Source organism: Trachurus trachurus (assembly GCF_905171665.1).
Source record: "Trachurus trachurus genome assembly, chromosome: 20".
Classification (NCBI taxonomy): Eukaryota; Metazoa; Chordata; class Actinopteri; order Carangiformes; family Carangidae; genus Trachurus; species Trachurus trachurus.
Window position 1 is genome coordinate 12968326 of NC_139911.1, and position 24664 is coordinate 12992989.

At 42.1% G+C, this 24664-nt stretch overlaps 7 protein-coding genes across 7 annotated transcripts; 4 read left to right on the forward strand and 3 right to left on the reverse strand.

The window, feature by feature from the left end:
• Window positions 1-306: 306 nt before the first annotated feature.
• LOC311003696 (histone H1-like) lies at window positions 307-912 on the forward strand (the record flags this gene model as incomplete). Its single annotated transcript, XM_083995508.1, has 1 exon — window positions 307-912. One exon carries the CDS (start codon window positions 307-309, stop codon window positions 910-912), a length of 606 nt encoding a protein of 201 aa, XP_083851634.1.
• Window positions 913-3081: 2169 nt separating this feature from the next.
• On the reverse strand, window positions 3082-3465 carry LOC311003572 (histone H2A-like; the record flags this gene model as incomplete). Its single annotated transcript, XM_083995340.1, has 1 exon — window positions 3082-3465. One exon carries the CDS (start codon window positions 3463-3465, stop codon window positions 3082-3084), a length of 384 nt encoding a protein of 127 aa, XP_083851466.1.
• A 362-nt stretch (window positions 3466-3827) lies between these two features.
• LOC311003366 (histone H3.2) lies at window positions 3828-4238 on the forward strand (the record flags this gene model as incomplete). Its single annotated transcript, XM_083995103.1, has 1 exon — window positions 3828-4238. The coding sequence occupies one exon, from the start codon at window positions 3828-3830 to the stop codon at window positions 4236-4238; it is 411 nt and encodes a 136-aa protein (XP_083851229.1).
• A 338-nt stretch (window positions 4239-4576) lies between these two features.
• On the reverse strand, window positions 4577-8047 carry mix23 (mitochondrial matrix import factor 23). Its single transcript, XM_083995448.1, has 5 exons — window positions 7938-8047; window positions 7209-7334; window positions 6967-7113; window positions 5743-5802; window positions 4577-5654 (listed from the first exon to the last, which is right to left on the reverse strand). Exons 1-5 carry the CDS (start codon window positions 7986-7988, stop codon window positions 5604-5606), a joined length of 435 nt encoding a protein of 144 aa, XP_083851574.1. The 5' UTR covers window positions 7989-8047; the 3' UTR covers window positions 4577-5603.
• A 694-nt stretch (window positions 8048-8741) lies between these two features.
• Window positions 8742-12319, forward strand: fam162a (family with sequence similarity 162 member A). The gene is made up of 5 exons (XM_083995757.1): window positions 8742-8928; window positions 9795-9896; window positions 10295-10406; window positions 11207-11315; window positions 11534-12319. The coding sequence occupies exons 1-5, from the start codon at window positions 8886-8888 to the stop codon at window positions 11621-11623; spliced, it is 456 nt and encodes a 151-aa protein (XP_083851883.1). The 5' UTR covers window positions 8742-8885; the 3' UTR covers window positions 11624-12319.
• On the reverse strand, window positions 12318-20110 carry kpna1 (karyopherin alpha 1 (importin alpha 5); the record flags this gene model as incomplete). Its single annotated transcript, XM_083995756.1, is given in 16 exon segments — window positions 12318-14656; window positions 15010-15185; window positions 15507-15634; window positions 15757-15882; window positions 15988-16066; window positions 16354-16517; window positions 16651-16750; window positions 16871-16959; window positions 17195-17326; window positions 17553-17647; window positions 17792-17891; window positions 18003-18116; window positions 19361-19494; window positions 20028-20049; window positions 20052-20081; window positions 20084-20110. Coding segments are annotated over 16 exon segments (1704 nt in total). The 3' UTR covers window positions 12318-14468.
• A 1403-nt stretch (window positions 20111-21513) lies between these two features.
• Window positions 21514-22011, forward strand: nanos2 (nanos homolog 2; the record flags this gene model as incomplete). Its single annotated transcript, XM_083995276.1, has 1 exon — window positions 21514-22011. One exon carries the CDS (start codon window positions 21514-21516, stop codon window positions 22009-22011), a length of 498 nt encoding a protein of 165 aa, XP_083851402.1.
• Between the last annotated feature and the right edge of the window lie 2653 nt (window positions 22012-24664).

Here is a 24664-nt window from a genome sequence, read left to right on the forward strand (position 1 = left end):
CAGCTGAGGTTTAGAGGCTCCACAAACAAAACTCAGAGACAATCAGAGCTCCTCGTGACTTGAATATGAAGAGAATAAAGTCCGCTATCAGCTCAGTTCATTAGCAGCCTTTAGTAACTTTCTTACATTGATTTTTGAGGCTTTTTTGAGCGACGAGAAAACACAAAGTGTCCCTGTGTCGAGGCTGCACAGAGGAGCCTCGACTAGACTGAGTCTCCACGGTTCTCATGGTGTGTTTAAGTACCGCCTCCTGCTCCGGGATTCCCAACATTTCACTCAGTGAATCCAAGCCGTACAGAGAAAACAATGGCAGAAGTTGCTCCAGCTCCAGCCGCCGCCCCGGCCAAAGCGGCCAAGAAGAAGGCCGTCAGGCCCAAGAAAGTCGGTCCCAGCGTCAGCGAGCTCATCGTGAAGGCTGTCGGTGCCTCCAAGGAGCGCAGCGGTGTGTCTTTGGCCGCTTTGAAGAAAGCTCTGGCTGCAGGAGGCTACGATGTGGAGAAGAACAAGTCCCGCGTCAAAATCGCCCTCAAGAGCCTGGTGACCAAGGGCACTCTGGTCCAGACCAAGGGAACCGGAGCGTCCGGCTCCTTCAAGATGAACAAGAAGGCCGAGCCCAAAGCCAAGAAGCCCGCAGTCAAGAAGGCCGCTCCTAAAGCCAAGAAGCCCGCAGCTAAGAAACCCGCAGCGGCCAAGAAGCCCAAGAAGGCGGTGGCAGCCAAGAAGCCAGCGGCTAAGAAGTCCCCCAAGAAGGCCAAGAAGCCAGCAGCTGCTCCCAAGAAAGCAGCTAAGAGCCCCAAGAAGGCAACCAAGAGCCCCAAGAAGGTGGTCAAGAAGGCTCCTGCTGCCAAGAAGTCCCCCGCTAAGAAGGTGGCCAAGCCTAAGGCCAAGAAGGCAGCACCCAAGAAGAAGTGAGCTGTTCTTCAAAAAACCTCAAAAAAAAATATCAAACGGCTCTTTTAAGAGCCACACACATCTCTAAAAGAGCTGATTCATCTTAACTGGTGGTTATGGTAGCCAATAAAATAAATCGAGCTACAGTTTTATTACATAAGATGTCTATTGTTAATACTAGCAGTCATCCATGTCAGAAGAAATACTTCAGCTGACATTACATGGAAAAAACGAATCTTTATGAAATTAATGTGTAAGGTTGGATGTCACCCAAGCCCATGATTATGATACAAATTATTAGATGAGAATATATTTTAATGGCCTCTTATGACTTTTTTTTTTTGACAAACTTCATTTGACTATTTAACCTGGTGAAAACATTTGTGATGCTGGCAGAGCTTATACTTTGTACAACTAATTAAGACATACAGTTTAGTAAATACAGCACAGGAGAGTGCATAAATTTTATTTTACGGAGGGCATATCATCTCTGGTAAATGAAGCGGAAATCAAACTGAAACAGAGCTGAATTATGTTAAACTGTGAGACTTTGGTAGACACGATTACATGATGAAAGAAATTAGTTTGTTATAGGTTCTTACAGCTGTATGTGTCAATCCGGTGTATGTTGAGGTTAAATGAAAATATTACTTTCAAATTGTTAACATGTCACCAGTTGTCTGATATGAACCAAAGGCCACTGATGAAACACTTTGATAGATGAAGCATACATGTGTCTGCTAATTAGCCATGTCATTTAAAGATGGTTACATATGACACATCAATCACAATATTCATTTGAATAGGAGAATTCAGACATTGCATCTGACCCCAAACCTGAGGACAGTTGCAACATGGATCAGGGACGGTTGCAACATATTAAAAACATTAATTAATTCATTACATTGATTAAATATCACTGATTAACTTTTGATTTTTTGTCTCAATAAGCATAATATTCCTAAAATATGCATTGTCTTACAATAATATTATAGTAGCCTATTATTTTGTTATATTTATCAGAGAACAGTTGGAGTTTGGTTTTGTGTAGAACATAAGCCATGAGTCAATGTGCAGAAGTTACCGGTGGTATTAAAACTCGGTAGCTTAGTGTGAGACAAGAAGAAAAGAACAATCTGCAATACTCTACTTTTGGACGATTTATTCACCGCATGAAATCAAATCAACTTTTTTGCAATTTGTATTGGAAAAAATATGTGCCTACTTTTGTCCCATAGAACAAGATACAACTAGGCTAGAGATACAACCATAATTTAATATTTCATTGTAGGAAGATATTTTGGGAATTATTTTGTTTATTGTTTGAGCATTATTCGATCATGGTTTAATATAATTGCCTCTTCTGTTCATCATGAGGAATAAAATAGATAAATTGTGCCTATTTTAAGCTATGCTTTGCCTTAGTAGTTGCAACCATCCCCACCCCATCATCAGCCATGACAAAACACAATGACACATGCTAACCATGTCATCCGATAGTCAAAAAAACAATGATTCAAACCAGGTAGGTTTGGATTAATTCATACAAAAGGTCAGGGCATTATGACAAAAATACAGCTCATGAAAAGGCTACTTTCATACCTCTAAAACAACAAACAGAAGCAGATGTTGAATGTCTTCTCTATTCTTGGTGGGTAGATGGTCTGACTGGGCATTAAAGTGCAGTGCGAGTGTCATCACAGCATGTTTCTGATTGGAGAAATATTGTTGCAACTGTCCCCACCAGTCTCCCCTAGGCTACTGGCCTACATGGTCATATAAGTTAATATGTTTTGAATGAAGAAAAGATCAAGCTATAGCCTACTGTATTATGTGACCTATTATTTTACAATTACACAAACTTTCTTATGAGCCATTTCATGGGATACAATTAGACAGCGCCATCGGTGGGAATCGGGTTAAGTAGGCTACAGTGATTTTGTAGTGAGTCGCCTCGTTAACGTAATGCAGTTTCTTTCATTTATTGTTATTAACACTGTTTATCGAGAAATATTAAGCTGTCACATAAGTAATTCGTAATCAGTGTTTTCTGGTAAAATAGGCCACGTAGTCACGTAGGCTACATCATGAAAAAGGATAATGGGCATGGGCAGTAGGAATTTCGCTGTTTTAGATTAGAGTATGTGGCTCTTAAAAGAGCCTTTGTGTTGGTGTTGTCCAGGAAGAAGTTTACTTCTTGGCGGGCTTCTCGGTCTTCTTGGGCAGGAGAACAGCCTGGATGTTGGGCAGCACACCACCCTGAGCGATGGTGACTCCTCCCAGCAGCTTGTTGAGCTCCTCGTCGTTGCGGACGGCCAGCTGCAGGTGACGGGGGATGATCCTGGTCTTCTTGTTGTCGCGGGCAGCGTTTCCAGCCAACTCGAGGATCTCAGCGGTCAGGTACTCGAGCACAGCCGCCAGGTAGACGGGAGCACCAGCCCCCACACGCTGAGCATAGTTTCCTTTGCGGAGATGCCTGTGGACACGACCCACTGGGAACTGGAGCCCAGCACGGGAGGAGCGGGTCTTTGCCTTTGCTCTGGCCTTTCCCCCGGTCTTTCCTCTTCCACTCATGGTTGATTGGTCTCTTTAGTCTGACTACAAAGAAATGTGTGGCTCCACAGCTCAACTGTCTCTTATATGAGCGCAGGAGCGGGACACTTTGTGCCGGACCAACCAGAGAGAGGCTCCAGCAGCGGCTTCCTGCTCTGGGTTTGTCCGGGCTTTTTCAAAGCTCTTTCCTCCAATGAGCAGCAGAGACTCGGGCGGCGGGTTGGTCCTGTGGGCGGCGCTGAGCTCCAGCAGGAGCCCCTCACCAATCACCAGCCACAGACGTCGAGCAGCGTCACTGTGTCCCAGCCGGTCTCAGGCTTTAAGAGCCGAGTGCCGCGGCGGTTCATCACACTTTTCTTCAGTTTAGAGAAAGACACAGTGAAATGGCAAGAACCAAGCAGACCGCTCGTAAGTCCACCGGAGGCAAAGCCCCCAGGAAGCAGCTGGCCACCAAGGCTGCCCGTAAGAGCGCCCCGGCCACCGGCGGCGTCAAGAAGCCTCACCGCTACAGGCCCGGTACCGTGGCTCTCCGTGAGATCCGTCGTTACCAGAAATCCACCGAGCTGCTCATCCGCAAGCTGCCCTTCCAGCGCCTGGTGCGTGAAATCGCCCAGGACTTCAAGACCGACCTGCGTTTCCAGAGCTCCGCCGTCATGGCTCTGCAGGAGGCCAGCGAGGCTTACCTGGTGGGGCTGTTCGAGGACACCAACCTGTGCGCCATCCACGCCAAGAGGGTCACCATCATGCCCAAAGACATCCAGCTGGCCCGCCGCATCCGTGGAGAGAGAGCTTAAACCAGACTACTCTAACAACAACTACCAAGGCTCTTTTAAGAGCCACTTCACTCGAGATAAAGAGTTATTTCCTAAGTCAATAACAGTAGCCTATATTTATTGAATAAATACATTGGAATTTTAATCATAATCATTTTGCATTCTAGTAGCACCGCAAGTAACAAGTGTATTGTAGATTTATGTTTACATTAATCAGAAACAGAAGTGAACTAACATTTCACCTGAGTGTTTCCCAAGCACTTCTTTGCAATAGAAATATTTGTCACATAGAGATAAGATCTTTCTAGATTAAGGTAGGCCTATATCAAAACGCAATTTCTCTTTGGAATCATTATACACTGCAGCAGTTATAAAAGTGATGTGACTTGAGGTTTGTATTTTAATTGCATTAGTAAACTTTTTTTTTTCTTTGGGTGAAGTAGGATCATCAACATCTATCAGACTGGCAGTTAAAACTGAACATTACCAAAGTCTCTGACATTACCTACTGATAGTATTTTTTTTTTCTTACATTACGTGGGATTGGGCCCAGCCTCTGCTGCCCTGCACCGATGAGCAGTAGAGCTAATGGATGGATGGATGAAAGGCCTATGCAAGTTCACTTGCCTGACAGGGAATACGATTTCACACATATTTGACATTACAAAATAAGGGATGATACAGAATCTAACAAAACAAGAAAATACACTGACACTGCCTACAGTCCTGTCTGCCAACTTCCCTGAATTATGCAAAACCAAATTTGCTCTCTGAGGCCATACTGAGGTGCTAAATGCTAATGTTGGCATACTGACATGCTTACAGTAGCATTTTAACATGTTCTGCAGGTATAATGTTTACCTGACAGAATTATTCTCATTTTTTAAATCAATCCAAAAAATATTTCACCTGGTGATGATTTCTTATTTCTTAAAATTCAAAAGTAAGGTTAATACATCCAGCAGTTATTTCAGTCAGGACCAAAATGGTGGCCCACAAACAAACCACCAGGCAGAATTACATTTATCCTAAAGAAGAAAAAAAATGCATTGACTTGAACAAGAATTTAAGACAGCGTGGCCGTGATTTAAACTGTGTTCTTCATTTCATTTGGATGTAGAAAATACTGAGTCACTCAGACAACTTTTGTGTCACTTGAAAACATTTCACTGTCTTTTTAAAAAAACTGTTTTTTGTACAATGTTTCTCATCAAAGAAAGCATACAGATTACTTTTACACAGCCGTGGTAATGCCATACATAGTGACAATGGAATAGAGGTTGGACAAGAGGTCGGAGAGGTCTGGGTGGTGGACAGCCTGCGGTCGGCTCGACAGCAGGAGACAGTATCGCCAGCCTGGATATGAACCTGATCTCAGACCGAGGTTCACTTCACCTTCGGAGGCGTGTAGTGGATTCTGCACCTTTCACTGAAAACCTGAAGAGAGGAAATCAGGATTAAGATCATAGGCACGCACGTCGTTTATGTGTGATTATATGGCTTTATGGATGAATAGTGAGCGTACCTTCAAGCTTCTATCATTGACAACTTCTTCAACATTCAGCTCTGACTGCATTAGCTTTAACTGGAGAAAAGGAAGAAAACAAATGCATTTTGTATCATTTTCACTTCAACTACGAATGCAATTTCTGCTGCACATTCATGATCTTATAGGGTTTAATTAGGATATTATGTCACAGATCACATGGTCAGTTTGTTTATGACAGGAGTGGAGAAAATATTTTTTGTGGAGCTTGTTAGACAGTCTATATTTTTACTTAACAATAAACTGGTATGTTAACCCTTCATTTCTAACATTGCCTTGTTGAGACTTTTTCTAGTAGTGAAGAATCAGAGGTTAAGGGTGTGAGTGAAACTTACCATAACTAAAGACCTAATAAATATCTGAGTTGAATAGAAAATATCGAGTATCATGTTTTGTAATAATTAAGATATGTTCCATAACCTCTGAATATCTCAACCCAGGTGCCAGGGCTGTTCTTCTATGTTAGTCTATACCTCAACTATGATAGTGAATAGTTAAATACTATATCCCAATGACCTTAGTTATAAGGTAAGGTCTGGATACTTCAACCCAGGCATCAGGGCTATTTGTCCATGTTAAGAAGGCCGCTGAGTGGTTTTTAACCTATATCCACCATCCCTGAACTAGGACTGATGTCAGATCTGTAAATAGCAGAATTCAATTCAATTCTTAACTCTCAATAATATTTCATGGTGAAGTTATTTTGAATGGAGTCAGATTGAATAATTACTTTACTTTGAAAATTACAGAATACGTATTGGGGAAATATTGTTAAATGTCTCTAAATATGTCCTCCCCTACAAGCTCACAGTGGGGAAACATCTATGAAAAGAAAAAAAAGACTTCCATTAATAAAAGAAGGACAGCACTTTAAAAAGAGGAAATAAGGAATGTTTTATAGATTTGGGTGACACCAAGGACACAGTCTCAAGTACTGGTCAAAATCGGAAAAACACTTAATCCTACATCTTTCATAGTGTTTCATTAGATTACCCTTAAATATACTTGCTATACTGAAAAGTGACATGGGATTTTTGTTTTGTTTTGTTTTTGTCCAACTACAAACCTTTGAGCACCGCAAATCAAAATGCTGATTATTCATTTGGTGAGTCTACCTGCAAAATATGGACCTACTTCTAAGTAAAGCTCACATCTTACAGCCTTGGGGAACTGAGGCCCTGCTGTATTTTAAAAAGGCCTTACTTTGGTTTGCTCCTTTCTGAGTTGTTTGATGAGCGCCAGGTTTTCGCTGTCCTTTGCTCTTTGCTCACGCAGTTGTCCGACCACCTCAGATGTTTGGGCTATACAGGTCTTGATAGCTCTGTCTCTGGTGAGATGGGCCTCCATCATCTGTGGGGAGCACAGAGGAAAGGACATGTAGCAGCAAGTTGTATTTCATTGTAATACACACAGTGCACATAAACCATCAAATTAGCCACACTCACAGATTCATACAGTTGTTTGCATGTTTGCGTGGCATCCACTTTGCCTGAGAAGGAGACAGTGGGCACAGTGGTGTTCAGGGCGTGGACTATGCGGTCATCTATGGTGCGCATCGCCTTCAGCACCTCCTGAGAAACCCACAGTGAGAGGAAAACAATGACACAAAACAAATCACAACAAATATGTTACACTTAAGATATATAACATTGTGCAACAAGTGCAACTTCTGTATTTGTCATTTATTTCAGCTATTTGTGAGATAAAATATTCATGTTTGGGTTAGACACATAAGAATCCTTAAGGCTCCATTTTCCTCTCACAAGGACAAAAGTAAGTGAACTACGGTAACTGTACGTAATAAATAATGAAATGCTGACAGTTGTTTCTATGATTAGTCTTCATTTTGCTCTCATGTGGCCATTTCTAGCTTTATTCTTTTAGGTTTTAAAAATAAAAATATGGCATTAGTCAAAGGAGATCAGTAAACAACTTCAGGCGGTTTGTTTTGTTGCTTTCTAATTACTCTAATTGCTGCTCTTAACCACATGCAGACAGTTTGGTTGTGTGATCCAGATCACACAGTGAGCATTAGTGCACAGGAGGGTCACTCATTCACTCAACTACACCGGAAATAAGCCACTCGGCGCCGCATCCTCCGAGGACTGCCGACTCGTATCGATGGCAGTACGTGCTGCGTTTGCACAGATCGATTAAAGTTTAATTTAAATTACCTGAAACATTGAAAAGTCCTCACAGTTTAAAGTGCCACCGGGCGCCGCCATAGTGGACTGCGGGGTCCTCTGCAGACACAGCGCCAGGTGACTGTCCGAGAAGATGCCTGGATTAAATATAAATATGTATAACTCATTTAACAAATGTATTCGTCGTGTTAGGTTAATCTCGAAGCAAGGTATCTATTTAAAAAAAATGTATATAATAATACCTGTATCTGAATGAATATTAAAAAGAAAAGACCAAGGGATTCATAACAGTTACGTAACTTGTGGGGTCAAAGTCTGGCCAAGTCCAACCACAATGGACGAATAGATCATGCAAAGCTATTAAAAGCCTGATATTACATAAATGTAATTTCCATGAGGCGTTTTTCTTTCTTTTTCTTTTTCTTTTCTGATAAATTCCCTAATTTTAATTGTTTCTTGCTGATCTTGAACATACATTGGAACAAACAGGAAGTTCACGTCAATTTTAATCTTCATTTCACCTAAGAAGTCTTACTTAGTCTATATTTTAACATTTATTTTTAATTCACGATTTTTGTTAAATCAAATTAAATCTTTTCTGTGTTATCTATGTCTGAACAATAGACTATAAAAAAGAGGTCTGAACCTGAACCGATGTGAATGTCTGCACAATGCCCACCTTGATTAAAGGGGGGGGAAACGTAATCTCAAACCAAAACAAATAAATACAAATCATATGAATGATCTTTGTGACGCTTAACCATAATGAATCCGTGATTTTAGTCTGTACTGATCAAACTGCGTATCAAACACTGTGTGAATTTCGATCAGGCAGGTGACCGGGCTCCTATGATTATATGAGGGGTCCTGTCACTGGCAAGTAGCTTGACTTTCAGCAGCTGATGGTGGTGGTGGACTCATTGGACTACAAAACCTGGCCAGATTGAACTGAAGCCACTTCAACAAGAACAAAACAACATGAATTTCGTCAGATCTCGTCTCTCCGTCGGCAGCATCTTAGGTTGGTTTCCCACCGGGGGTCTGTTGTTTCCGGCTAATGTCGCACCGACTTATTCGCTACTTGGTGTCTGAAGTTAAACTGCAGTTGTAGCAAAATTACCCAACCTAGAACATAATTTTAGTAGATCCCTTTTTATTTAATGTTTCTTTTATCTGGTTGGTACATGGCTAAAACAGTGTGTGAGCCGATCAGCTGTATTGACAGATAAAAGTATTTGCTCTGTTGTTTAGGAAAATGCCTCTCGTAGCAGTCGTATCATCGTACTTAACTTTGCTGTTTGTTAGTGTGACACACCTATAATGTCATTGCGAAACGTGTATTATAAATTATATTGTGGGTGGATATTCATATAAAACTAGGTGATAGTGGGATTTAACACTTGCATGCATATCTATCTATCTATCTATCTATCTATCTATCTATCTATCTATCTATCTATCTATCTATCTATCTATCTATCTGTTGTATGTCTTGGTTGCATGGCCTGTGTTATTATGTGGTGTTTGTGAACTGATGCTTTGACAGAACAAGCAAATCCATCTTTAGGTTCAGGAAATATCTGTCCCCATCTGAGCTGCTGATTAGTTGGAAAATAAATGCCAATCAACCACTCTGATAATCAATGAATTTTAAAAACCGGTCAAATCAAGTCTTTCAGCTATGGTGTGAGAATTTGCTGTGTTTTTGTCCCTGTTTGTGAACAGACTGTCTTGCAGGTTTTGACAGCTGGTCGGCTAAAACTAGCTGACTGACACTGGCACCTCAAGCTTGAATGAAATTATTCTTCTAATGTTTTCTTCTATATTGTGACATTCATTTTATCTGTATATTACAACACTTTATATATATATACACATATATAACAGGTCAGAGGCGCAGGCTGGTTGCTGAAGCATGGAGCCACAGAGGGATGTGCAATAAACCACAGGAGATCAAAGCAGAGTCTCTACCTACAGCCCCAGCAGAAGGTAGACATTTCTGGATCCAGTTCAACTTTTATCTGTCACCCAGAGTATCATTATAAGTCTCATCATGCATTTGCTAATCACCAATAAAACCGTTGGAAAGGAAATCAAAGTTCAAATGAATCTGGTGGATAAATTAAGTATCTCAAAAAGATTTAGATATCCTGTCCATCATAGGCCGCTTGTTGTTGCCACATAAAGTGTGTGAGCATTTTTCCACCAAGTCCCAAGGGAAGGAGGCGCACAGGAAGTAAGGGGTCACAATTCAGACTCTAATCTAATGGGGCTTGTGAAACTGAGCTTTCCTTCATTCATTGTTTCTTTTTGTCGCAAATTGGGTTTGTGGACATTTGCTCCGTTTATTTATCCTTTGGCGTGTGTGCTTTGGTTCTGTCACACAGCAGCTCGCCCGGCCTTCAGGATCCCAGGCTCCAGACCCTCAGAGATGGACAAGAAGTTCTTGGTCTGGTCGGGACGTTTCAAGACCCCAGACCAGATACCGGAGTTTGTGTCGTAAGTAGCCTCTTCCTGTTTACCGCAGACCTCCCACTGCACTGTGATTTAGTTAAGCCGCTTCACAAGAAACGGAGCTAGTGAGGCTGCTGCAGTTTGTGTTTGTGGCATAATGTAATTACTGAACCCAGGGTGGAGATGATATCCGAGATTGTTGCTTTGATAAAAGACCTGATTGTCACGCATACAAACTGCAGACCCCCCACCTCACGTACACACAATGAAGCAAGGCTCAGCATCAAAATAACACTGTCTGTGTTGAGTCATGGTGTAAAAGACAAGTGTCAGAGGACTGAATAGTAATCTAGAGTGATTGTTGCAGCTGAAACGTGGAACATAAACATCACAAAATATCAGTAAAGGGTTTGAGTCGTGTTTTCTACACGGAACAAAAATATAAACGCCCCACTTTTGTTTTTGCTCCCATTTTTCATGAGCTGAACTCAAAGATTTAAAATGTTTTCTATGTACACAAAAGGTCTATTTCTCTCAAATATTGTTCACAAATCTGTCTAAATTTGTGTTAGAGAGCACTTCTCCTTTAATCCATCCACCTCACAGCTGTGGCATATCAAGATGCTGATTAGAGAGCATGATTATTGCACAGGTGTACATGAGGCTGGCCATAATAAAAGGCCAATATTTGAGAGAAATAGACCTTTTGTGTACATGGAAAACGTTTTAAATCTTTGAGTTCAGGAAAAACAAAAGTGGGGCGTTCATATTTTTGTTCAGTGTATATTGTTTTCTGATGTGTTTCTAAAAGAATATGTTTTTAAATACCTCTGTCTGTGCCACAGGTTCGAGATGATTGATGCTGCCAGAAACAAAGTCAGAGTGAAAGCCTGCTACATTATGATGGCGGTCACAATTGGGGCCTGTCTGATAACGGTGATCCTTGGCAAGCGGGTGAGTTGGTGACAAAGACAAGTGCACCGTGTGTGTCCAGACTCTGTTTCCAAAGAGCAAAGTGTCAGTTGAATGGTTGTGACAGCAGTTTTGTTCCTGTTTTCTTATCAGTGATTTATTTTTGTTTTGCACAGAAAAATCTGAATGCTACTGTTGCTTCTTCTGTTTTGCAGGTGGCATAAGTAGCATCAACTGTTTGTTTTATTCTGTTCTTGCAGGCAGCGGGCAGGCACGAGTCCTTGACGGCCATTAACATGGAGAAGAAAGCTAAATTGAAGCAGGAATTTCTGACTGAGAAGGCTCAGTGACGACGCACACCTCGTCTCATCACAACCTCGTCGTTTTGTCCCGATGCTGGGCGCAGTAGTGTCACCTTCCCAGCTGTGTGAACCGCAGCCTCATCACTCTCCGCTCCAGCTGTTTTGGAGAAGTAGGGCAACAAAAAGAGCAGTGGATACTAGCTGGTATTTTGCAAACAGCAGAGTACACAAATATGGATTATTTTATCACTTTGAAACCCAGTGTTTTGATGTATACAAGTTAAGAGTTGACATCTGCTTTTGAGCAAACTGTTCTTAAGCGGTATCATATGGTTGTATGAGAATAAAAATCAGGTTTCAAGGGAAGTTTTGAATGAATATTGTCATTGACACAGCAAAACAGTATATTTCAGATAATAAATTGGCACAAAACCGCCTAGTTTGGATTAAAGTACTCTGTCATTGTCAGCAGATTTCCAACATCTGTCTCTGAAACTCTCCAGCATAAATGCCTGTTTTTTAAATTTGCCTTAGAGGCAAAAGTTTTGGTTTTATCCGCCTTGTGAAGACACGTCAGACCTCAAAGGTTTCAAAGGGCCTTCAGTTTTCTAAAGCGACTGTCAGGAAATGTCTCGGATCCATGTGCACAATGGTCTCTCCCAAGATTCATGTAATTTGGCGTATTTGTCACATCTGTTTGTACATAGTGAGCACCAAAAGAATTGAGTTTAATAAACTAATGCTTCTTGAGATTTTGTTTTGTCTGATTTAATGACCTAATCCAATTCTGGTTTGTATAAACTGTTGAAATTATTCCAAAATTATACTACTTCCTCAGTGTTGTCAATATATTTTCCCTTCAGTATGTAACGTAGTTTGTTAGCTTGAATTTCTCCAGTGCGTTCCAACAAATACAAACAAAAGCACGGCTGTAATAAGTCGATCAATCCTCCCAACACATAAAAGTGGTACAATTAGGTAATTAATCAATAAATGTTTGTTGCCCTAGAAGGTTAAAGTAGTGCTATTGCATTAGTTGGATGGCAGAGAGGGAGTATCAAATCAAAAACCTCCTCACACTGGGTCCTTATCGCAGTGAAACAGATTCACTTAAGATGTGGTTCATGAAACGGCTTTTATGCAAATGGGATAACAGGACAGTTGCACAAACAATTCAACAAACAGTAATGTACATGTAGAGCTGGTCATCTCTTGCAGAGATTTTGACAAAAGTAAGCGATGTAAAGAGGACTTGGTAAACAAACATTCAGTTTAGCTAACTAAGATGATCACCAGTATTTTCTTTTTTTTTCAAGTTTAATCTGGATTTTTGTTGAAATTATCTGGAAGGATTTCTGTAGAATAGGGATTATGGCACCATCAGCAACATGACAGATGCTAACCTAAACAGCCAATTTTTTCCAAAGAGTCTCGATTTCAGTTGTCGTAGCTTTGCTGAGGCAGTATGGTCTACTGATTAGTGTGCTAATAGTTTCAGTCCACAATCTGCTTGAGTCCCTCTGTGGAGAAGGGTAAAGAGTGAAGTACACTGCAATCTTTTTTTTTTCTAGACCAGAAAGGGGCCAGGGATACAGACCACACCTCGATACCCCGCATCCTGAGGAGGGAAGAGCCGTGTCATCAACCAATTAAATAGTTAATGTAAAAACTATGGTATATTCTCAATGAGGCATCAGTCCTGAACTAAAGTGCTGCAAATGAAATGATATTATGGTAAGATAATAAAAATTCCCGCTGGTCTGCTGCTGGACAGAGCCCAGGGTTAAATAGTCTGTTTTGTCTTGTCCAAGTCTGTCCAATTGTCTCAGTGTGAGGGAAGACTCCAAATCCCATGGTTCCATGGGGTTATTCACATCACAGCAGAGGCAGGAGGCAGTCTAAACTCTTCAGGATGGAGCCTGTGCAGGAGGAAAAGTCCCATTAACTGGATAGAGGAATGCATGATATGAGAATCCAGGAGGGAACGCAAGCAGCCTGGTCTGTAACCGACAAGCTCCACCCCTCAGCGACACAGTCAGGTTCCTGATTTGTCCATCTGTGGTCACTTTTCCAATGGCCGGAGTGAGGAGGTGAGGGAACTCGCCTCCATTGTTTTTGAGTCGTTTAAGTGCCTTTTGTAGAGGTCAGTTGAGTCCAAGGTTTGGGGACTGGCCACGTGGCCCCGCTGTGGGCAGTTCAGTCCAGCGACCACAATTAAATATGTGGTCAAAGTCTCATGGTCAGTCCAGTGTAAGGGTTAGATCATTCTTCTGTATGTGTATGTATGTGTGTATGCGTGTGTGTGTGTGTGTAAGTGTCTGTGTGGGAGGGGGGTAAAAATCACATCCATGGTTGTCTGTCTTGCGAGTAATTAATGCTTCAACCAGACAAGCAGTGCAGTCCTGAAACCCCCTCGGACTCTATGAGAGGTCGGGGTCGCCAATCCTATGGGAACGCGGAGAGGTGCCTTTCATTTGGGATGATCTGAGGAGCAACTCAAAAAAGAAAGGAGAGGTGGGGAGGGGGGGGGGGGGCTGTTACAGGGGCAATCTCTTAGTATAAGATGCAGGGGCCTGAGCAGCTAGAAGGGCTTCAGGTGCTGAAGAACTAGGCGCAGAGGTGAGCTCAGCGCAAGACAGAATGATGAGTGAAACCTTCACGAACTGGCTGACAAGACCGCAGAACTTGACCCATGTTGGACATTACGCACACACACGTGCTCCTTGAATGTTACTTCTTTTTTTTTTTGTTGGTTTTTTTATAATCATGAGAATGATTAAAATCTATCGCCGAGGGTTGTTGTCGCCCGTGGCAGTGGGCAGAGAGCGAGAGAAATGAGCAGAGGTGAGGATGAAGGTGGAGCACAGGGAGGGAGAGGAGGGAGGGTTTAGCATTATAGCTGGAAGCCCTCCATCGGGGCCTCGCACTGCTGGAAGAGGAACTGCTGCTGCTGCAGGTCCACGGCCGGGGCCAGAGACGGGTCCTCGTCCTCAGTGTTGAAGTAGCGCTCGATCAGGTCGAAGGCCTTCTGGTAGATTTCCTGGTTCTCGTGACCCTGCAGGAACTCCAGCTTGTCCAGGCCTGGGAAGAAAAGAAAGACAATAATAGTCAACTTACAAATATGTAATCGACAAATTTTGAAATCATCTACTTTATCAATCAAAAATCCCAAACGTTGCAACAATTAGTCGACAGACACAAAATCAATTTGCAACTATTTTGTTAAAATTTAGTTATTGACATTGAGTTCATCATCATTTTCAAAGCAAATATGTAAAATATTCTCTCTGCTCATGTAAACTATATCACATGCTATTGTACAAAATATTCCCCAAATCTATAAGTTCCTTATGTGATAAGCAGCCGATGTGTTTAGGCAATAATTTATTACTTGTAGGTGTTTTTTTCTATTAATTAACCACATATAAACGTACCGTAGGCCTCTTCGATGAGTGCACAGTAGGGGTTGATGCCTCCTCCTCTCTTGGCCTCCAGTTCTCCCAGTCGCAGGATGTTCTCAAGGCCATTCAGAGCTACCTGAACTATTTTGGAGTCCATAAGTGTGAGCAAGTCACACAGAGGTTTGATGCAGCCCAGCTCCACTAAATGCCTGTGAGGGAGCGGCAAACACAGAAACACAATAAAATATATGATAAGGAAACCACACATCCTGCACAAATTAGGTGTGGTTGAAACACCAGTCTGTGCCAATCCCGTATGCTATTAGACAGCACATTTCACATTTTGTAATCAATCAGACTTCATTTATATAGCACTTCTCATACAGAAATTAGTTCCCTTTGCATTTGTATATGAATCCAAATGAGGGTCAAAGAATCATGCATATTGCAGGGGTGTACTGTACATTCGCTACAAAGAACAGAAGCTCCATGTACTGTGTAGGTGTGGAAAAATGCATCAGTGGTCCTACCTGATTTGCTCTGCAGAGCCCCCCGAGGTGGCATTAGTAATGGCCCATGCTGCTTCCTTCCTTGTGCGAAACTCTGCTACTTGCAGGATAGTGATGAGAGGAGGCAGCAGAGTAGCATCGATCACCATCTGCAAAGAGGAAGGATGGCTGATTATTACATTGTGTAACGCTCAAGAACCTCTTTAAAAACGTCTGTCGCAACTCTCTGTCGTAACTCTCCGGGTAAAACGAGACAACGAGGCACACAGACCTGTATTTGTGCTCGATTCCCTGCAGTGATGTTGGAGATAGTCCAGCAGGCTTCCTTCTTGATGGACTCCTTGGGGCTGTTTAGGAGTTGATGTAGGGACTGCAGCGCTGAGCAGTTCAGGATCACCTAGAAAACAATGCAACATTAGAACCAAAGTCAGAAATACAGTTTGCTTCCTTACTTTCTGCAGAAGTAAGTCGACTTAATCTGTGTTGCCATGTTGCCATTAACCTGTGTCTGCAGATCATCACCAGTCACTATGTTCCCAACAGCTCGCAACGCAGGGGATACCACCTTGTAGTCGACATGCCTGGAACAAGGCAGAGTTGTAGTGTTACTCCGATGTCCTTTGTATACACTTGAAAATAATGACACGACAATGTTCGCACTCCAGTTTCCATGAGTTAGCAGTAAGTGCTTTTGCATCAGCTGCTAATATTCACATCACACCCACATCTAGACTGTCACACTGAAAGCAGAAGTGACGAATGGTGCTGTAACTGTCTGCGTCAGACATATGATTCAGGTGTCATCGGCTCGTTCAGCACAGTCAAACAAGAGGCCTGCATGTGTCTCCAACAAAACTAAAGCCCTTACATCAGTAATTCCACCAGCCTGCGACAGACTCCCGAGTCAATAACAGCCTGGATTTTGTCGTTGGGGCCATCAGATAGGTAGGAAAGTGCCCAGCATGCATCAGCCAGAATGTCTGTGTCGTTGACGAACAGCAGCCAGGACAGCACGCTGAGACACGGGGACACCTGGAAGGAAAGAAAAACATTTTGGTGTTAACTTCAGGGGAGGCTTGTGACCTTGGGACGTGAGATATGATGTACTTTGGCAATGTGAGAGGTGTGCTGTTGCCATAGTGACGTGTTTATCTTGGCAAATCACCTTAGTGAAGTCTGGAGGTGGGTTCTTCCCTCTGCACAGGTTTGAGAGCGCCCACACCGCATTCCTCATCATTGTTAGACGATTCTGTTTGGCCAATAATCTGTTGAGGGAAAGTTTTACCAAACATGTTTTATTCAAGTTAAAGTTTTTCTTTTTTGTCAAGTGCAATAACGTGAATATTTTGAAAGTAAAGATTAAATAACATGACGTTGCTACTTACTGCACCAGGGAAGGCAGGATGTTGCAGTCTATGACAAAGTCTCTGCATTCTGTGCTGTCTCCTGCTATGTTTCCCAGGGCCCACACTGCCTGAGGGGCAGAGCAATAATCCAGGTTATCCAATAATTAATATGACAATATATTCAAAAGCATGGCTCAGGACAACAGACTTGCAAAATGCTAATGATAAAAAATGTTTCTAATCATCTCCACTATGTTTTATTCAGCCTAATAAACAAGGCAGGATATTTATAGCGCCCGTATCCTCCAGACCAGCATAAAATTATGTTAAAACATTTTGAGAGACATTTTAGTGACTTCTTACTTGTTCCTGTACGTCTTCAAAATCCGAGCTGAGCATCTCTATGAATATGGGCACAGCTCCTGCCTGGATTACCACCCGTGTCTGGTGTGATGTACCTGATGCAATGTTGGTCAACACCCACGCAGCCTCAAACTAAAGAAATACATATAAGAAAAAACGCATTAATTCATCATCTTGTGTTAATCCCTCAGATCAGATTTTAACAGTCAAACTACATTACAAATTACACACATCACACTGAAATCCATTAATAGGACAGGAAGAACACTTTACAAACAATGATATAAAACCACATAAATCACAACACCCCCACTATTTAGTCGGCTCATGCACCCCTGGATATACTTTGGAAATGTACCTGCAAAGTGCAGTTTTCTCTCCTCTTTAGGAACTCAACAAACCTCTCCACCACGCCTGCTGTGGCAATGACCTCGTTGATAGGTGGATTGGGCTCTAAATGAGACATAGGGTAGAGGTTGGTAATGTGGAAAAAACAAATCATATCACATCATTTATTATATCAAAACATTAACATGTATATTCAGGTATTTAAAAACTCAAATCATGGGGAATAATCATCATCTAGACCACACTTACCTTTAGAAAGGAGTTTCCTAAAGCGCTGAGTGCCTATTAGCTGCTGCTCAGGGGAACTGGAGAAGATCATTTGAGTCATGTCCTCAGAGATCACCGCACCCTGTACAGAATTGGATATTAAGGATTTGATAAAACACAGAATATATACCACACCGGTCTAGGCTAAGCTTTAATTTAAAACACTCATTTGATTTCATGTTTTCCCTCTCACCGTGAGTGGGTCCATATTGTTCGCCTGGGACTCCAGGTAGCCACTATCAGCCATCCCGTCGTCCTCCAGGGCGCCATCATCCTCAACTGTGGCAACGTTCCTCCTCTTAAACAGCTGGAAAAAATAGAAGTATTGACATGAATTCATGTTGGTCTTGTTGAGCACAACTGCTCAACAACGTAAGAAACCCAGCATAAACTTCTATGGACCAAGAGAGTTCAGTCGTATCATAACAATACTTGTGTTCATCCCTCCCAAGGCAACGGCCGATGTTCCATGTGAAATAGTTGCTAGGATACAGAGTAAACATCCTATCCCCGCTACGTGCGTGTGACTTATTGCGTCTCTTGGCTGAAAATCAACCTTGCAAGACCGGCCGGCTTTGTGGTAAACAAATGCACATGGCCGAAAAGGAGGGTTAGCAAAACAGCAGAAAAGCGACCGGACTTAGATAGTTCCTCTTTTAATATGACTCCGAGTCCCGTCTTCAGCCAGTGAACACTTGTGGAGCGGACATCGAGGTGGTGAGTTGACATCGAGGTGGTGACAACCTTTAAATATCTAGGTGTACATCTGGATAACAAGTTGGACCTGTCCCTGAACACATCTGCACTCTACAAAAAGGAACAGAGCCGCCTCTTTTTCCTAAGAAAGCTCAGATCTCTAAACATCTGTATTAAGATGCTGCAAATGCAGATAAGGAGGCTGGATAAGCTTGTCAAGAAGGCCGACTCTGTGATCGTAGTAAGAGAAGTGGTGGAGAGATACACAATGAAGAACACGGATCATCATCCACTTCATAAATACACCCTGATGGACGAAAGAAGCAACGGTGGTGACGGCTCCTTTCTCTTCGTTGCAGGACAGACAGATACAGAAGATCTTTTATACCCACTGCAATCAGCCTTTTTAATTATTCTATTCTTTGGGGATTAATACAATTATTCGTATTCATGTTCGTATTCATATTTCCTGACAGGAAACAATTTAAACTTAAGACTGTTTATGTTTGATGGGAGTCTGTCAAGAGTGATCAAAAGCCCTTAACTCAACCTTTTTTTACTAGGAGCACAGTGGCCCCTTACTTGAAATTTTAGGAGCACAAGCAGAAAATCTAGGGGATATCGACCGGCAAAGCAAATATTCACACTTCCTTTTCATTCATGATCCTCAGACACACTGGCCTGACACCTGTGATGACAGACCCCCAGATTAATTTGTGAGTTGAGTTGCCCCCTTTACTTGCACACTGTCAGATTATAGGGGCAGTCAGGAGCCCTGCCGTAACTTGATTAATTTGTAAACATTTGTACCTCTACAACAAGGAAGACAAAATGAGTGGTAAACACTGTGCTGACCTGTTCATCCTTCTTCTGTTTGCGGAGCTGCAGGCCTTCCTCTTCCCTCCTTCTTCTCATCTCATCTGTGTTGAGGGACTTGTTCTTGTAGCTCTTAAGTCGTGCATTGTCCTTACCTTGACTCATTGTGTAGCCTGGGAAGATGCAGACATACACATAAAAACAGACATGTAAATAACTCACAAGACTCGCCGAAACAATCAGTTGTTGGAGGTCCCACTGTTTTATTAAATGTATATTTAAAAATCTATCTATCTAAACAAGAGACGAGTCCCCTTTAGCAAACACTGCACAACAAATGGGGGCATCTGAGGATACTAGCTAGTTAGCTTCATGTGTCTTGACACTGCGTATCTAACAGAAAACCGAACACACGATTATCTGGTGATCTGCTGTGGTATGTGTCCTTACCCATCCGCCGATCACTAAAACACAGAACAATATTATATAAACCGGGAAACATTACACTTAGCTTAGCTCAGCTAGCTGATGTCATAGCCGTTGTTAGCAGCACGCTAAAGCTAACAGTGGCTAACCGAACGTTCGATCTGGAATCCAGCGCTGACGTCAGCCGACAACGAGGACCAAACCAGCTTCCTGTTATTAAGTGTTTCCGCGCGGAGCTTTTGCCAAATATAAGCGATTAATATTATTATTATTATCTGACCTGTCAAATTGGGCTCTCCTCTGTAATCCCCTTCTTTGCTAGGCCACCGTCCGTTGAGCCGTCGCCGGTATGCTACTGCGCATGCGCAATGTTCAATACACCACCACCACCGCCCCGCAACTCCCCCGCACTCACTTCCACTCCACCCCACCCACGCGACACCTATGCCCTGTAAATAACAGCGGCTTGGATTATTATAACCAGAAATCCGATCCACAGAAGCGTCACATAGGCTACACCTTGTTTTATATTCGTAACACACTGTTAACACTTGTACTTGTACATTATTACACATTTGTTCATCCTGCACTAACTGAATGTAAAGCCTGTTTATGTTTCCTTATAATTTTACACAGGTTGTGTTAGGCTACTGTAGGCCTATCCTTATTATTATTGGTAGCCCAAGTTTTATTCTCCTAATTATCCTTTTAATTCTCTTCTAGGCCTATTTGAGTTGTGAGTGAATAGGCTAAAGTAGGGGTAGGCCTAGAAATAAGAACATAACAACTATGCAGTGGTGTGCAGTCAAAATGCTATCGTGCCAACTTCAAGGTGGACTGAAGTCGTCGGCCATTCACTTCTAAAAGCCGTCTCTGAATACAGGTGTACGTGTGTGTGTACGTGTGTCGCTGTAACAATGATACTGTTTTGAAGCGGAGCACCGTCTCTCCGGCGCCAGCGGTCATCGTGTGGACGCGTGGCTCGTCATGAACAACAAATGACATGACACACAGACAAACGCTGTGGATGTGTTGCTCACGTGCACAGAAACCAACAGCAAAAAAGGTAAACAGACATATAGGATCATTATCATAATATCCTCGCCAACAAACATAAAGCAAAACTGTAAAACATGATGATGATCATTATTATCATCATCTTGAGGACAACATTTGTGTGTGTGTGTGTGTGTGTGTGTGTGTGTGTGTGTGTGTGTGTGTGTGTGTGTGTGTGTGTGTGTGTGTGTGTGTGTGTGTGTGTGTGTGTGTGTGCCTCTTTTATATACAGTCTATGGTGTGTGCATATTTGTAGGCTACATAAGACATAAGAGAGGGTGTTGACAGGTGAAATCTGACACCCTTGACCATTTGACTCAGCAATTAAAATATAGGCTAAAACATGATACATTAGTCTGTATAGATTTCAGGAGCAGAATATTTTCCATATAGGCCTATCTATTCACCCAAGAAATATAGTGTCATAGCAACCCACATAGGCTATTTAGCTTAGATGTTAGTGCTGTGGGTTGAAGATGGGATTTGTTTGCCCAATGGTTTTATGTTAAAGTTCTTACAGAGGTCAGATGAAAGATAACCTCCTAAACGTTTTTTTTTGTCTCCAGACACCTGCCATCAATCTGCCCATTAGAAAGAACATTGTTTCATTTTAAAGCCATTTCAGAAATCTACAAATATGGGAGGCTCCTATACACTCACAAACTTTATGGGATTGCTCTCCAAAATAAGTGACGACGACAACAACAACAATGCAAAACCACGTTGGGGTCCAGGGTTCCCTTCTGGCTGATGGGGATTGCTTTGACATGTGGCACGACTACATGAAGCTGGGCCGGCTGCTGCAGCGGCTGTCCCGCATGCCGGAGGTGGACCAGAGAGACACCGAGCGCCCACGGGAGGAACAGGCAGCACCGGAGAGTCCGATCCGGGTGTCGCCCCGGCGGGAGGGGGGCAAACACTCCGCAGAGAGCAGCTCCGTCAGCAGCCTGTCCGACACCTGCTGCAGCGGGACTTCCTCCTCATCACACTGCTGCCGCTTCTGCAAGCAAAACGGAGAGACTCCGAGGGTGTACCGCTCACACAAGCTGAAATCCGACGACGGGAAAGTCACCTGTCCCATCCTGCGGAACTACACCTGTCCCATCTGTTGCGCCACCGGGGATTACGCGCACACACGCAGATACTGTCCGCAGGCGCAGCGCCGGGAGGCTGCGAGGATGCTGCTGCCAAGGGCCAGAGTCTGGTAGCTGCGATGGACACTGAAAGACTGATGTAAATAATTACAAAAAAGGTTTGTGTTTTGGCCATGTCATGTGTTCATGTGCGCACAGACTGTTTCAGGTATAGAAATGCGCGACCACCTGGAGTGAGATGTTTCATGTTTGTGGCTTCCCTTGTTTTTGTAAATATTTGGATTTTAACTTTTCTCAAGTTTTATTATGCAAATTCTATGTTGCAACAGAATTGGCTGCACTTGTTGGACACAAATTCTGTAAATAAAACCTGATTCCGTTGAAGACGTGTTCAGTTTTCTTTTATTGTGAAATGTTATTACAACGCTGAGATACTTGTATTTTACAATATCAGTAGGCATCATTTTTGCCAATATGAACAAGCTACATATTCTGATTTTACTGCACACCATTATACTTCATGTTTAGATCAGTATTATAAACACACTACTTTGTATTATACATAAAACTATAGCTCAAATTATCTCCACCATGTGACACTGTCCTGTGGCAAAAACATAACAAATAATATATGTAGCCTTTAGGCTTATTATAGCACAGTAACATTATGCAAATAAGTGAATGGCGTAGACTTATGTAAGGTGAGGCATAAAGCTTTTGTAATGGCAATAATAACATCTCATTTCATAACTCATAATTCATAACTCTGGCCCCGCCTCTTCTCTTACAAACTGCTTTGCGCAGGTGATAAGTTGCTGTTACTAAACTGGTGCATGAACAACGAGCTGAGAGTGATAATTATATCATAGAAGACTGGATTATTATAGGTTTACTCGTCATAGGATTATTGCTAATAGGGCCTATGTAAAATGTGTTTTAATATTGTTAGCTGCCAAGGAGAAGGTTACAACATGTATACTCTCAGTGTAGGTCATATGGTCATAGGAATGAGACATGTATGACTGTAACATTACAGTATTTGTGTTTATTGTGAATCTGCACAGTTGCAAACATCATACAAACAGTGATAATAAGGCAACATAAAACTACTCCCATACAAATTAAAGACCCTATAGAAGCACACAAGTGTCAGCAAAAGTACAAATTGCCATCATTTTTTATGTGAACAAATAATAATAATATTTATCTCTAAAATTAGTGAGATGGAAGTATGAAAAAGCATAAAACAGAGCAACAGAATTCAAGTAAGTACCCCAGAAAAATATAGATCCTGAGTAAAAGTTAAATTCCACCGTTGATTAGACCAGGGGTCTTGACGATGGATGGAGAGATGGAGCAGGGACCCCTACTACATTAAAAACAATTGTGTATTATATCAAACTGGGCCCAGTATCATACATTGTGCATTCAATACTAAGCTATTCAAATATACACAGGTTATATTCATGTTTTTTCCAAATGTGTACAGGCACAGTGAGTAGGGGGCTGCCCCTCTGCCATTTGTAAACAGACCTTGTTCATTGATGCCAATGCCAACTATGTCTCTGATAATGATGCAGACAAACTATTCAAATTGACATTTCTCCAGAGGTCACAAGCTGGAGGATGAAAGGTTCAGGAGGAGGACACTGGACCAGAAGTTTCAGTTCATGAACAACGCGTCATTTGTAGTCGTTCAGTGTCTCTTTCAAGATGAGGGTCTTGTTCTTAAGAAGAGGGTGGGGTCTTTTTCATGTCTGTGCCCACAAATTGTCTCAAATCCTTCCACGGCCTCACACAGTGTCATGTTCACCCTCTGTTTATATAATAAATGCACAGTATTTGACTATTACATACTGTATATGATATTGACTTTTTTCTGTTGTCATTTACCGAGGTGCGTTGCCTGCAGCTGGCAGCAGGCCAACAGTTCAAGACTCAAACTCTCACCTGGTCTAACCTGCTGGGCTTGATGATAAACGTGTGTTACCAAACATTATGGGACAAAGTCTGGGTTTTATAAATGTTTGTAATAATGGGACTGATGGGTTATGAAGCAGGGAGTCGTTCATCTTTGCTCATAGAAATTTTTTTCCCCCTTTCACAGAGGCCACATGAAAGGATGTAACGCTGATAATATAGATTTGAACAAACACGTGCACCAGGGTTATAAAATCTTTGCACTTATACAACCTCCCACTTTGGAAATAAAAGCCGCTCCTTGACGGCTGTCTTTGCATTGCATTACACAGCTTTCATCCAAGAAGTCAAGTTAAATGGTATGTCTTTGCTCATGTTAATAATGGTGCTATTCGGTTTTAACGCTAAATTATCAACATGGTTTGCTTCTCTTGACCTGATGTGTTTTAATTCGTAATTCTTTTGTTTTAGATAAGTTAACTTATCCACAATGGCAAAACATAACATCAGCCTTCTCATTGCCTTGGCGCTGGCTCTGATTTTCTTCATAATTACCATGGTGTTCAGTGCTCTGGCAGCGCCTGGAATATGTAAGTCAAATGTCTGATGCTATACATATTGTTTTGTAAATAATACACTATAAAACTGTAAGAATAATCGTTTGAAATTTTAAATATGGGAAAATACTAAACTGTACTTGTAAAATTTGTGTCTCCCAGATCCATTTGTGTCAGGCACTGGTAATGTTTCAGATGAGTTTGAAACAGGGATCACACCAGCAGGATGGACGTTTAGCATTTGGTCAATTATTTACATCTTTTTGGCGTTAGTGTTGCTCTACCTGCTC